Below are 13,595 nucleotides of genomic sequence, written 5' to 3'. Positions count from 1 at the left end.
TCACATCTGTGGGTTTCTACACAAGAAAGGTGCCTGTGCATGCCCATATGTGGAGGCCAGAAAACAATTTTATGTAGTCAGTTCTATCCTTCTACCTTTATGTGAATTCTGAGGATTAAACTCGTTATCAAGCTTGCAAGTACCATTGCTTGCTGAGGCCATCCCACCAGCTGCCCTATTTCTTTTATTTTGTTTATTTAATGGGGGCAGGGGTGCATATATGTGCTATAGTGCATATGTGGAGGTCAGAGGATAACTTTTGGAAGAGAAGCTTGTTCCTTTGTGCGAGAGCGAGACAGGGTTTTGCTGTATAGTCCTGGCTAGCCCAGAACTAACATTGTAGACCAGGCTGGTTCACAAAAATCTGCCTGCTTCTGCTTCCCGAGTGCTGAGATCAAAGGCCTATGCCAACACACCTAGCTATTCAATTTGATAATGACCCACTTTGCTTTTAGCAGATTCTTGACCATGTTGTTTAATGAAGCATTAATAAAGAGAAGTATCAGTTAATTACTATTGGTGTCAACATAAACTATAATAATATTCTGAGTATGTATTCCTATTAATCAACTTTAAAATATATGTTTGAGGTCAGAAACTTAGGTCTAACAGTGCTTGTTGTTGCAGGTGACTGGAGTTAGATTCCAGCACCCTCTTCTGGCCTTCACATGCACACACACAGAGACACAGTTGAAAATAAAATATTTAAATTAAAATACACATTTTGCATATTATGTAAGTCTATAGTGATTCTATAAATCCAGTTGGAATTTAAGGGACAATAATTAGGTATTCATATCAGATAAACATATTTCTTTCCTTTAACAAGAATATAGAAAGCCAGCATGGTAACTTATCTTTGGAATCCCAGGACAGGAGGCTGAAGCAGGAGGAAAACTATGAGTTTGAGACATGATAGGAGTATATATCAAGTTCTAGACTACCTTGGACTGTAGTGTGAGATCTTTCTCTTCACAAAGGAAAAAAAAAGAAATAGGAGTATATATCAAGTTCCCAACTACCTTACCTTAGACTGTAGTGTGAGATCTTTCTCTTCAGAAAGGAGAAAAGAAAAGAAATTTGGAAATAGCAAGAGGTTCTTCTCATAAGTGAGATTCTCTTTTGTTTAGGTAGGGGAAAAGTTACTCAGTATGAATTAAGCATTTGATTTCAATTAATCATTTAAAACTAACTTATTTATATCTTTGCAACAGACAGTTGTTGCATTTAGGGATGAAGGATTTAGGAATGACTTTGTACAATGCCCTGTGGGGGTTTTTAAAGTGATTAAGTGAAAATACTAATCTTGGTCTTAATATTTTCCAGAACCTTTGCTTCATTTTGCCACAGTTTTTGTACCAATTCTTCTGTGGATTCTCACAACAGGTATGTGCCCTTCTTAGTACAAGTGTAGCAAATACAAGAACTATAATGATGACTGACTCAGAAAATTGGTTAGTCTAGAATCAGTTTAATGATTTTTGACAAGCTGGATAACCACATTGTCACAGGTATCTGTGACTGAATTTCCAAATCTTAAAAGTATTTTTATTTCTCTTGATTCTAAATGCCAGGAAGCAATGTTTTTCTGAGGATATTGTAATGTTTCAAACAAATCATTTTAAGACTTGCAAGATAGTGATAGGGAAGAGGCAGAAAAATACATGATATAGGATATGGTATCAGTGCTCTGAAGAAAAAATATAAAATGTACCAAAAATAAATGTAACTGAATAATAAAAGGATGTACTGTGACAAGATGAGAGGCTACTATTTTGAAAGAGCTATCTGAACAATTTCTCTAATAAATCAACATTGAGACAGAGACCTGAGTACCCTAGGGAAGAAGTAAGCCGACATCTTAAAAATGTTACAGGTAAAGAAATGGTCTCTGAGGAGATGGCATGAAGCACAAATCGTTACTATTTACTTTGGACTTGTATTAGTGCTGGCAGCAACATGCTTTATATTGTGTTTTTGATGTACATATAGGCTGTCTTTTTTCAATCCATAGTCTCATTAGATACTCTTTGGAAATCAGAGATTGGGCTGTGAAAATGTAGAAATGGAATCACTATTTAAAACAAAAACTTCTTTTGTTTTAGTAAAACTAGGATATTACTTGTCTTTTTTTTTTTTCCATGAAAAAAGATACATTCGTTACAGGTTTAGCAAGATGACAGTATTATCAAGTAAACCTTTTTTGTGGGACATTCTGTCTCCTCTTATTATGCATCCAAAAAATTACAATTAAAGTTCCATCCTGAGGGGCTGGAGAGATGGCTCAGAGGTTAAGAGCACTGGCTGCTCTTCCAGAGGTCCTGAGTTCAATTCCCAGCAACCACATGGTGACTCACAACCATCTGTACTGAGATCTGGCGCCCTCCTCTGGCATGAGAGCATACATCGAGGCAGAATGTTGTATACATAATAAATAAATAAATCTTAAAAAAAAAAGTTCCATCCTGAAGCAAAGATAGATTGATGTTTCTTTGTTTTCAACACTAAATTACCCAACAGTCAGCCTGGGAGTTGCTCTTTTAATTTACTCATTAGTGAAAATGGGTAGTTTCCAGGGCAAATTCCGTATTGTATGTCATGGACTAGTACAGTAGTTCATTTGAAAATAAGAAGACATATAGCATATTTTTATGCTTTTATTTCAATAAAATAGTTTTTGCTGGCCTTAAATCTTTGTTCATAGGAACTATATCAAAATTGTCTCCATTTTTATTCAGAACCATCCTCTTAACTTCATTGAGAATGTTGAATATACTATATCACATGCTTTTTCTCTGCTGAAGCCAAAAAAGATGATCCCCTTCTGGGTCTGCCAGCTCCCTGTATACCCTCACTCTAGTCCCTGTCTTTAATTTAAACTCATTGATGAATGTAAAGATGAATCATGTCTCTCCCCAGTGCTTTGCATGTACTATATTCTTTACTAATGGTTTAGTGAATGAACTAAAAAAAGTTCTGTTCAAGTTGTTTCCAACCTTTTCAAATCATTTTTCATTGTAATTATATGTTTACTTCACTGGTTGAAAATATGTAGTTGTATTGATTAGTATCACATTTAAATGAATTTTATTAATCAAAGAACATTTACATGTGTGTGTGTTAGGATTCTTTTAATCACAACAACAAAATGGTTATATCATGACTTCTAGCAGTGTCTAGACAACACTGAACTTGATAAATACTTTCACCTGAATAAAGGTCATAAAATACTTAAAAATTTTTCAATGGAAGTTTTATAGGCTAGGGAGATGGAACAGTGTTAGATAGTTAGATGTTCGATACATGGCACAGATTGGATAGCTCACAATCATCTTTAACTCTAGCTCCATGGGGATCTTTTTTTATTGAAAAATTAAAAAAAAAAATTCCGCCTCCTCCTAGCCTCCCATTTCCCTCCCCTTCCTCCCACACCACTCCCCTTCCCCCCACTCCTCTCCCCCTCCCTCTCCAGTCCAAAGAGCAGTCAGGGTTCCCTGCACTGTGGAAAGTCCAAGGTCTTCCCCCCTCCATCCATGTCTAGGAAGGTGAGCATCCAAACTGGCTAGGCTCCCACAAAGCCAGAACATGAAGTAGGATCAAAACCCAGTGTCATTGTCTTTGGCTTCTCAGCAGCCCTCATTGTTCAGAGAGTCCGGTTTTATCCCATGCTTTTTCAGTTCCAGTCCAGCTGGCCTTGGTGAGCTCCCAATAGATCAGTCCCTCTGTCTCAGTGGGTGGGTGCACCCCTCACGGTCCCGACTTCCTTGCTCATGTTCTCCCTCCTTCTGCTCCTCATTGGGACCTTGGGAGCTCAGTCCAGTGCTCCAGTGTGGGTCTCTGTCTCTATCTCCATCCATCACCAGATGAAGGTTCTATGGTGATATGCAAGATATTCATCAGTGTGGTTATAGGATAGGGCCATTTCAGGTTCCTTATCCTCAGCTGCCTAAGGCACTAACTGGGGACATCCCCCTGGGCACCTGGGAGCCCCTCTAGGTTCAGGTCTCTTGCCTACCCTAAGCTGGATCCCTTAATTAAGATATATGCTTCCCTGCTCCCATAACCATCCTTCCTTTATCCCAACCATCCCAATTCCCCAAGTTCCCCCCATCCTCCCCTTCTCACTTTTCTCTCCCCACCTCCCCTTACCCCTATCCCACCCCTCCCCCAAACTTACACCATCTTCTGGCCTCCTTGGATACACGCAGTCACATGAACTTATCTATACACATAATTTAAAAATCTTTAGAAATATATTTTGAAAACTTTCTAATTTCTGATCGAGGCTTTACAAATGTGGTGTGACTTCTGTGTTCACTTGTCCAGTATTTACTGAATGCTTTCAGAATTCCATCCTCTGTGGGAAGCTCAGTACTGTCAAAGCACTCTAGGAAAAGATTCCTAAGCTCATACTTACAGCTGATCAAATTCAGTTTATTAGTCTTTGAGAGTAAGAACACACATCAGAGGAACTCTCAGGAAGAGGGCAACATTATTATAGGACTTGAGCTTTATTGTAGCATTTGGACTTATAAAATATTAATCAAAAATAACAAAATATTAACCAGAAAAGATCTGCAACATAGGTTGGATACTCCCTATGTTTAATTTCTGTAAGAACTCCTGGCTTGGATTTATTTATTTGGGTTTTTTGTTGTTTTGTTTTGTTTTTCAAGACAGGGTTTCTCTGTAGATTTGGAGCCTATCATGAAACTAGTTCTTTAGACTAGGCTGGCCTTGAACTCACAGAGATCCACCTGCCTCTGCCTCCTCCTGAGTGCTGTGATTAAGGGCGTGCACCACCACTGCCCAGCTTATTTTGTCTTTTCTAAAATAGCTACTAAATATCTACATTTTTAGCAACTGAAAAATCTTACATAAAGTTAATAGTTTTTGTCTACTAAGAATAAGACATGGCCTGCAAACATTCTAAAGATCCTGTTAAAGGGTAAAGTTTGTTAATAATGACACATAAATTTTTTCAATATTTTTATCTCTACCAGGTAGAGTGTCCTTACTTACAAAGTTTCCTTTGCTCCCACAAAAAGCATTTTTTAAAAAAATAGCTACAGGTTTTTACAAGTAAATAATTATATCATAGATGAATCACTGCAGAACATTGTTTTTCTGTTTGTTTGTCTTTTCAGCCACTCTATGATGCTGCGTATCTTACAATGTACAATATCTGTTTCACATCCCTGCCCATCCTGGCCTACAGTCTACTGGAACAGCACATCAACATTGATACTCTGACCTCAGACCCTCGATTGTATATGTAAGTTGAAAATGTAGCTCATGGTAGAATGTGTGAAATCCTCTTGCATCAGTTCTGGTATTATTGGTATTAGTTACCATGCTGGGCTTTAAGTAGTGGGTTTCATTTACTCTATAGGTAGGAAGGACACAGAATTGATCACTTGGTTCATTAAGTGGTTCTGTTATGAATTTTCAGCTAAAATATATCATTCAACAGAAGAGTGGTCTATTTTCCTAGATAGCAGTTCTATACTTAAATGGATATTTATAGGACATAAGTTATTGTACAGTCTTTCATAGAGATGCAAAAAAGGCTATATCGTAACTGTGGCCCAGCCTAAAGTGTGACTTACCTTCCTCACAAATTTGATCATAGCTTGTTCCTGGACAATAGATTATTGTTACCCTGACAACTTTTTTATAAACATGAAGTCCTGGTCTGTGTACATGTACCTCAACATTTTCCTACTGAATTTTAGCAGTGACATTATGCATTATACCTTTAGAACTTATATGACTCACATTTTGAGAAATATTGACTTGAACCATTTGATTATTTTAATATTCTTAATAGAAATTTGAAACCTGAAGTAATACTTTTGTTAAGAGAGTAGGCAGGTATAGCTGATTGCTTGAGCTTTAAACAACAAAAGGAACAGGTCTGGTAACATCTGCTGCATGACATACAAAGGTATTCAAGCCATGTTACTGCTCAGCCTTTCTCCAGATCCCATATTCCTGTTTTTATTTATGCTTTCCTTTATATTGGGTGTCCTGTGTGAGTTTCTAACAGTTTCTTCATCATAGTGTGACTAAAAAGTTTGTCTAGAAATTCAGTATGCCATGAAACTCCTGCCATTCTTTTCCCACAGAATTTTTACAAGGACAGGAATCACTTTCTGCTTTTGTACCCTTTACCTCAGTCTAAGTCTCTGACTAGAAAAGCCACATTAGCTAGCATTTGCTAGACACTCAGTCTAAGAGTCTTCAGAGAGATTCTTTTCCTGTTTCTGAGAAACAGCCATGTCTTTCTTCTCCTACTTTTCCTTTTACAGATAGCATCCCCAGAACTTCAGTTTTGCACCTAAAAGTCCTATAAGATAAAATTTGTGGGGGCTGGAGAGATGGCTCAGTGGTTAAGAGCATTGCCTGCTCTTCCAAAGGTCCTGAGTTCAATTCCCGGCAACCACATGGTGGCTTACAACCATCTATAATGAAGTCTGATGTGCTCTTCTGGCCTGCAGACATACACACAGATGGAATATTGTATACATAATAAATAAATAAATATTTAAAAAAAATTTGTGTAATTTGTCATATTTTCATTCTCTATCCTAAGTAAGTAAAAAAAAAAACATTGCATTTATGTTATAACTGGGATAATATAGCCCAATGACATTCTGTAGAGTTATCAATAGGTGTGCTATTTGAGTAATTAAACACCCTTAGATACATGGTATAAGAAATTTTAAATAGAAGTAAAAAAGGTACATACACAAACCCATTTTCTTTGTGCACATCTGCTTCATTAGATGTAGTAGCCTTATTTGACATTCTTCACATTCTGGTGTTGACTGAAAAGATTGTGGTATTTTCAAAATTTTAATTTTAATCAGTCTACCTGCCATTTATTAGGACATCATTACTAGCTTTGAAAGATTCCCCACTTAATTAAGTGTGGAGTTTGAGAACCATTATATTATATATTCCTCTCTGAGATTTATTTGTAAATGAGAATAATACTTAGTTTTTGTACTCCCTCTGCTTCTTCCCTCTCTCCCTCTCTCTACCTGTCTGTGTGTATACATACATACACATGTGTGAGTGTGTATGTGTGTATGTGTGTGTGTATATATATATATATACACTAACTTAATGTATATATACATGTATAATGTTATAGGTAGGTAGGTGGATGGATGAATGGATAGATGGAAGGATGAATGAATAGATGGATAATCAATCCTAACTCAGTTCCTACTATTTTATAAATAAGTGTTAAATGGTATATAATTATTATTGATATTGTTTTGCTTGGCCAAAATTTTAGAAATATTTTACAGTTTACTTCAGTGTTTTGGTCAGGTAGTGATTACATGAATATCCTAACTTTGGTCAGTCCATCTCTTTATTTGAAAAAATCTTTCTGTCCATCAGGGTAGCTCCTTCATTATAACAAGCTCAGATTAATGCCCATCTTTGGTGTTTCCTTGTATCTTTAACTCAACAGCCTACAAAGATTCATTAATTTTTCTCTCCATTTCTTTATAGGAAAATTACTGGCAATGCTATGTTACAGTTGGGGCCCTTCTTATATTGGACATTTCTGGCTGCCTTTGAAGGGACAGTATTCTTCTTTGGAACTTACTTCCTTTTTCAGACTACATCCTTAGAAGACAATGGAAAGGTAAAAACCATGTATTTTTCCCATAGACACTACATTTTCACACACGTTTGTGGTAATCATTTTGCAAATTATTTTTCTTAGCACTAGGTCTTTAACATAAAGAAAGTACTGGAGTCATAAATCACTTTTGGCTGGGTGATGGATGATGCATGCCTTTAATTCTAGCACTCGGGAGGCAGAGGCAGAAGGATCTCTGTGAGTTCAAGTCCTACATGGTCTACAGAGTGAGTTCCAGGACAGGCTCCAAAGCTACACAGAGAAACCCTGTCTCATAAAACCAAATTTAGGAAGAGAGCTTAAGCAAACCGTCTAGAATCTGAATTTGTTTATAGTTTTTAGGATATGAGAGAGTTCTTGGGACTTTAGACTTTATACCTATGTGTTGTGATAGGAAAAACAATAGCTTTTTCCCATGCCACCTGCATTTCTAATTTAGTTAGTAGTTGAAGCGGTGGCTACTGTGTATTTGTAGTGTTAGACGAGTATGTAAATAGGGAATCTTTTCTTTCTTTTCAAAGTGGGAGTGCAGTATTCTTTTTTAAAATGCTGTGTAGGCTCTGCTAGCCCCTTCTGAGAAAGTGACAATATCAGTGAGCAGCTGCACTAGGATGATTTTGACCTACTCATACTCTAGGAGAGAAATACTGATGTGGGACAAGGGAAGAGGCCATCTTCCTGCAGCCACACACTGGGAAACTGAAACTTCTGCCTTGCATGTTGCTTTCACTGTGTTCTCCTTTGCCATGTTTGGTACTTTTATGGTCATTCTTATCATAAATATGAAGCAAAAAGCTAAGTTTCAAAAATAATTTATTACATATACTATGTCTGAACCCTATACAACTAACATCTCTTACAAAAGTGTAAGCTCAATGAATTTGAATAGTACTTTGAAATTAGATACTATAATCTGGCCTTCCTAATTTGAACTAACAAGTTAGTTTAGTATGAATCCTTTCTAATTATTAATTTTAATGTAACTATTAGAAAAACTATTAATTGACCTTAGAATACATATATCTAGCACTTGCCACAGAAGGTCCTGATAAATCTCGGGTATCCTTTGGAAAGTCACATTAGCTTTCCAAGTCAACTTTCATCTTCGAGTAAATAGAAGTTCAATTTTATGACTTCTCAGATCCTTCAGCCATGAGTAGTTCTGTGGGTTTTCCTTTTTATTTTTTGACACAAAAAATTGTATATGACTGGCTACTGCTTTTAAAAAATGCTTCAGATTTGCTTTATGTTGACATTCATGGGCTTAGCCAATATTCTAGGTGGTATATAAGAATCAGTGGTCCAGCCTTTTTCTGATTCATTATGCATTTTGAGTTCATGATGTCCAAATTAAGTTTTTCTTGTATATGTCACCATCCTTTTTAAGTGTTTTCTAAAATTACATAAATAAGAATTTTTTATCAGCAGCTAAACCCATGTCTGATTTAGTTGAATCCTTTTTTTCTTCTAGTAACCTTGTTTTGTTTTTATTTTTTAAAAACGTTTTACATCTCATTTTCTGTTTCAACATTATGCATTCAGATATTGACAGCATTTGGTAAGCATATGTGCCATTCATTGCCATCGTTTGGATTTATAAGTGGTACTGCTTCTCTTTGGTGTGCACATGCTAACAGATTTAGTAATAATTAGACTCGCTTTTTAAAATGTGGGTCCATTTGTGTTTATGTAAGAACTTTCCTTATATTCTAGGACAAAAACATACCAAACTCATTAGTGACATGAGTCATCCAGATGACTTTCTTTAATAAGTGGTGCTTTTAGTGGAATAGTATGTTTCCCTCTTCCTTTATCAAACCAGTGAACTCCCTGTTTGATGCTGCATGGTAATGAACCCAGCCAACCACAGATGTGGTATATCTATCCATGAAAGTCTAGCATTGTGACTTAATCTTAACAACCAAGCCATTTTCCCAAATAATTCACAAAAAGATCTTTGGCAGTTACATGCAGGATTAAACCTGAATTTTTTTTCTTCAGCAGGCTTGTATATTTATGGTACATATAATTTTTAAATGTTTTTCAGATATATGGAAACTGGACATTTGGGACCATTGTTTTTACAGTCTTAGTATTCACTGTAACTCTGAAGGTCAGATTTATTTATTCAAATATATTTTGTATAATCTTTGTCTCTTAATATTTGTGTTACTATATGTTATCCAAGTCCTTGTCTGAATGCTTACTAAAATATATGTGATGCTAGGGGTTTTAGTATTTGTATATTTTTTTCATTTTTTCTACTACATGTTCTATGTTTTTTATTTTGAAAATAAAGAAATTCAGACACCATACTTAATGGAGACCTATTTCTCCTTAATCACTGGATTGTTTTATTTTTTTGAAAAATGTTTCATTCAGTATATTCTGATCATGCTTTTTCCCTTCTCCAATTCCTCTTAGATCTTACCTACCCACTTAGCTCTTTGCCATTTCGTTTTCTCTCTCTTTAGAAAACAAATAGGCAAACCAAACAAAAACTCAGAAACACTTAGAAGCCAGAAGGGGAAGTAAGCATGGATTCCCACCCCTAACCAAGAAGCTGTCTGCAATTGATACCCACTTGCAAAGGAAAAATTAACTGTTGTTTTTAAGGCATTATACTAAATTATATATAAAGAGGCTGAAAGTGTGTGTGTGTGTGTGTGTGTGTGTGTGTGTGTATGTATGTATGTATGTTGATAACTTGTATCATAGGGCTGAAGAGATTGCTCCGTAGAGGACTTGCTTAGTTTTGCAGAGGAGTGGAGTTCTGTTCCTAGCAGCCATGTTGCAAGGTTCACAACTGCCTATATTATCAGCTGCAGGGGATCCAACACCCTCTTTGGTCTCTGCGTACATTTGCACATACATATAAATAAAATTATAAATATTTTAAAACTTTTATTTATTTTTATATGTATGAATGTTGCCTGTAAATATCCAGTGAGGCCAGAAGAAGGCAATGCTCTCCTTCAGACTGGAGTTAGAGACAGCTGTGAGCTGCCATGTGGGAGCTAGGAATTGAACCTGGGTCTTCTAGAAGAGCAGTCAATACTCTTCAGCCCTAAATCATTTCTAATTTTAAAAAAACTTGAATCTTTAATAACTTAGTATCTATTTAAGAATCCCTACTTGGCTCTAAAAGAATTTTATTCCTTAAGACACTTAAATAAGTGTCTGTATACAAGATATGTATGCAAAAGAGCACGGTGATAATGAATTTACCCATATGTTTTTTAATGAAGTATATAAAGATATGTGACAGGAATAGGCCTGATTGTCTGTATCTATAGTTCCTGAATTTGGGAGACTGAGGCGAGAGGATCACCAAGAGATCCAGGCCACCTTGCCCTGAGTGCAAGATCCTGTCTCAAAAATAAACAAAAGTCAGTGCAACAGAAGAAATGGAATCTTGGCAAAATCATTGTCATTCATATGTAGCCATATAATAATGCTCTAAAGCTTTGTTAAATGCTGTAAATGCTGTCCTTGAAACTCATGAATTTGGATTTTCATAGTTGAAAGCATAATTCATCTGATCCTTCTAGTAATATTTCACATGGAGTCTTAGGTTGAATCAGAATTCAGAAATATCGTTGTCATAGGACTTCTGTTGTCTCTATATTTTTGTTCTAATATTTTCATTGTTCATCTGCTAATTCAGTAATATCATAGAACTTTACTCTGTGTATGCGTATTTCTATTCCAAGGCATACCTGTGGAGGTCAGAGGACAATGTGTCCTTCCACCATTTGGTAATGGGGATTAACTTTTCAGGCTTGCCAAGCAATCATTTTACCTACCAAACCATCTTGCCAAGCATTTTTTGAAGGATTTTAAATAAATTCTACAATTAACCTCAGGCTAGCCATTTCATAACTATGTGTCCTTAGACAAGTAACCTCACTTCTCTGTATTTCAACTTGTATAAAATAAAGCTAAAAGTAGCACTTTCTCCATCTTAGGGGGTTTTGTCATAGGTCACGAATGAAAACAAAATATTTGAATGGAAGTGTCTAGAATGTATCAGTGTCGACTATTAACTATTATTATGTTTCATAAAATCATGATTCTTCAATGGAAGTGTCCTGCTTTTCTCAGTTTATTGTCCTAGTCCTTTGCTTTACACTTAAACTCAGCGTCATTGCAGCACATGTGGCTCATGGTATCCACTCCATCTTCTTTTCAAGGAGTACTGTTGTATCATTTTCCCCTAGCAGGCCAGAGTGGGAACTCAGGATTTGTCTGCATCACAATGTTATCAACATCCTTTTATGAATGAGAAATTGTAACAGAGCTAAGGACCATGGTGTCTCTGCAAATAAAATTAAGTCCTCTGCTTGTTACCCTGTGTGAGCTAGAAATTTTAAGCAAATGCATGAGATGATATTATTTCTAGATCACATCTGAAAACCAAACGTGCCGCAATCTAAAAATAAAGTCACTATCAATCTTTATAGAAACATGCAATTTTTAAAATGTAAGGCAACTATTTTTATTAATTTAATGGAGTAGATAATGGTTTTGTAGTTGGAAATCTGTACCCACGGTTCATTGCTCATAGTGTATGATGCATAGAAGTAGTTGCCTCTACATATAGTGACTCTTACCTATTCATTCTTTTATAACTTCTGGTCTGCTCTTTTTAGCTACTCTTCCTCTCCTAGTTTTTGGCATACCTGCCTCAACCAACTAGATCTCATTTGCCATTATATCCCTGGTCACTATTACCTGAAGACTTGGGACTTTGGCCTCCTAGTTATTACCATTGCTTCATTTGTCACCTGTCACTCAATAGTGAGACATCTGTAGCCCTCTACTACAAATTACTTGATTTAACTACACTTCTATGCCTGTACTATAGAATTTAGAGAGCTCACAGCAGCATTCAGCATTCTTATTTTAGTACGTTGAAACACCTAGCTTCTGCTCCTTTAGTTATATCCTCTTCTAAAGCCATGGCTAAGGTGAAATCCTCTCATAGCTATTGCATCTGTATAAATTATCAGATATCATAATGTATTACCTAGTATATTTTGTGCCTGTCAAAAAATACTTATGTTGTATCTTTTCAGCTTGCCTTGGATACCCGATTCTGGACGTGGATAAATCACTTTGTGATTTGGGGTTCTTTAGCCTTTTATGTTTTTTTCTCATTCTTCTGGGGAGGAATTATTTGGTAAGCAGCTGTACATATGTTAGCAATATTAAATAACAATATGTATGTATGCTTTATATGTAAAACATACTTTTAAAGTTTTGACTATGTGATATGTAAGATGGCTAATCTTTGATATTAATGGACTAGAGGTTACTTATACCTTGTAATGTTGCTACTTTGAAGTAAAATTTCTAAGTATATTAGTCCATTTATTTAGTTCAAATATTGAATTCAAATATTCATTCAGTATTTGTATAGCCTTTGCCCAAATATTTAAATTTATAAATATATTAACAGCTCTCTGTGAAATAAAATAATTAATAGCCTGACTACGAATGTGATTTCCACTAGAAATGTGCTTCCTATGAAATTTCAACCTGATAACATTGGCTAAAACTTAGATTATTGTCCATTTAGACCAGTGTTCTCAATCTGTGGGTCATGACCACTTTGAGGGGTCATATAACAGATATTTACAATCCATAGCAGTAGCAAAATTACAGTTATGAAATAGCAACAAAGTAATTTTATGCTTGGGGTCACCACAACATGAAGAACTGTATTAAAAGATCACTGCATTAGGAAGGTTGAGAACCACTGATTTGGACCCTATTATCATTTAAATGATAGCATTTTCCTTCAGTATTTATAGGAGAGGCAGGATCACCAGAAGTTCAAGGTCACCCTGAGCTATACATAGTGAGTTTGATGCCATCCTAAGATACAAGATCTTTTACATCCCCCAAAAGGGAAATAGTTTCTCTTTTGAAA

The 13,595-nt window shown here is 35.8% G+C and overlaps 1 protein-coding gene across 6 annotated transcripts in view; it reads left to right on the top strand.

Moving 5' to 3' along the window:
• The window catches only part of LOC121437340 (phospholipid-transporting ATPase 11C), a 179,123-nt gene that overhangs the window by 149,762 nt on the left and 15,766 nt on the right, over nucleotides 1-13,595 (top strand). For all 6 annotated transcript variants that reach the window (XM_041637221.1, XM_041637219.1, XM_041637216.1 and 3 more), the window contains 5 exons: nucleotides 1,327-1,386; nucleotides 5,148-5,275; nucleotides 7,528-7,663; nucleotides 9,708-9,773; nucleotides 12,739-12,842. In XM_041637221.1, the coding sequence (XP_041493155.1) occupies nucleotides 1,327-1,386; nucleotides 5,148-5,275; nucleotides 7,528-7,663; nucleotides 9,708-9,773; nucleotides 12,739-12,842 (494 nt within the window). The remainder of the gene's footprint in view (nucleotides 1-1,326; nucleotides 1,387-5,147; nucleotides 5,276-7,527; nucleotides 7,664-9,707; nucleotides 9,774-12,738; nucleotides 12,843-13,595) is intronic.

Source organism: Microtus oregoni, unplaced genomic scaffold, assembly GCF_018167655.1.
Source record: "Microtus oregoni isolate MIOR12 unplaced genomic scaffold, Mior012 000052F_000, whole genome shotgun sequence".
NCBI lineage: Eukaryota > Metazoa > Chordata > Mammalia > Rodentia > Cricetidae > Microtus > Microtus oregoni.
The sequence above is the reverse complement of the archived record's forward strand: the minus strand, read 5'-3'. Positions and strand labels throughout refer to the sequence as shown.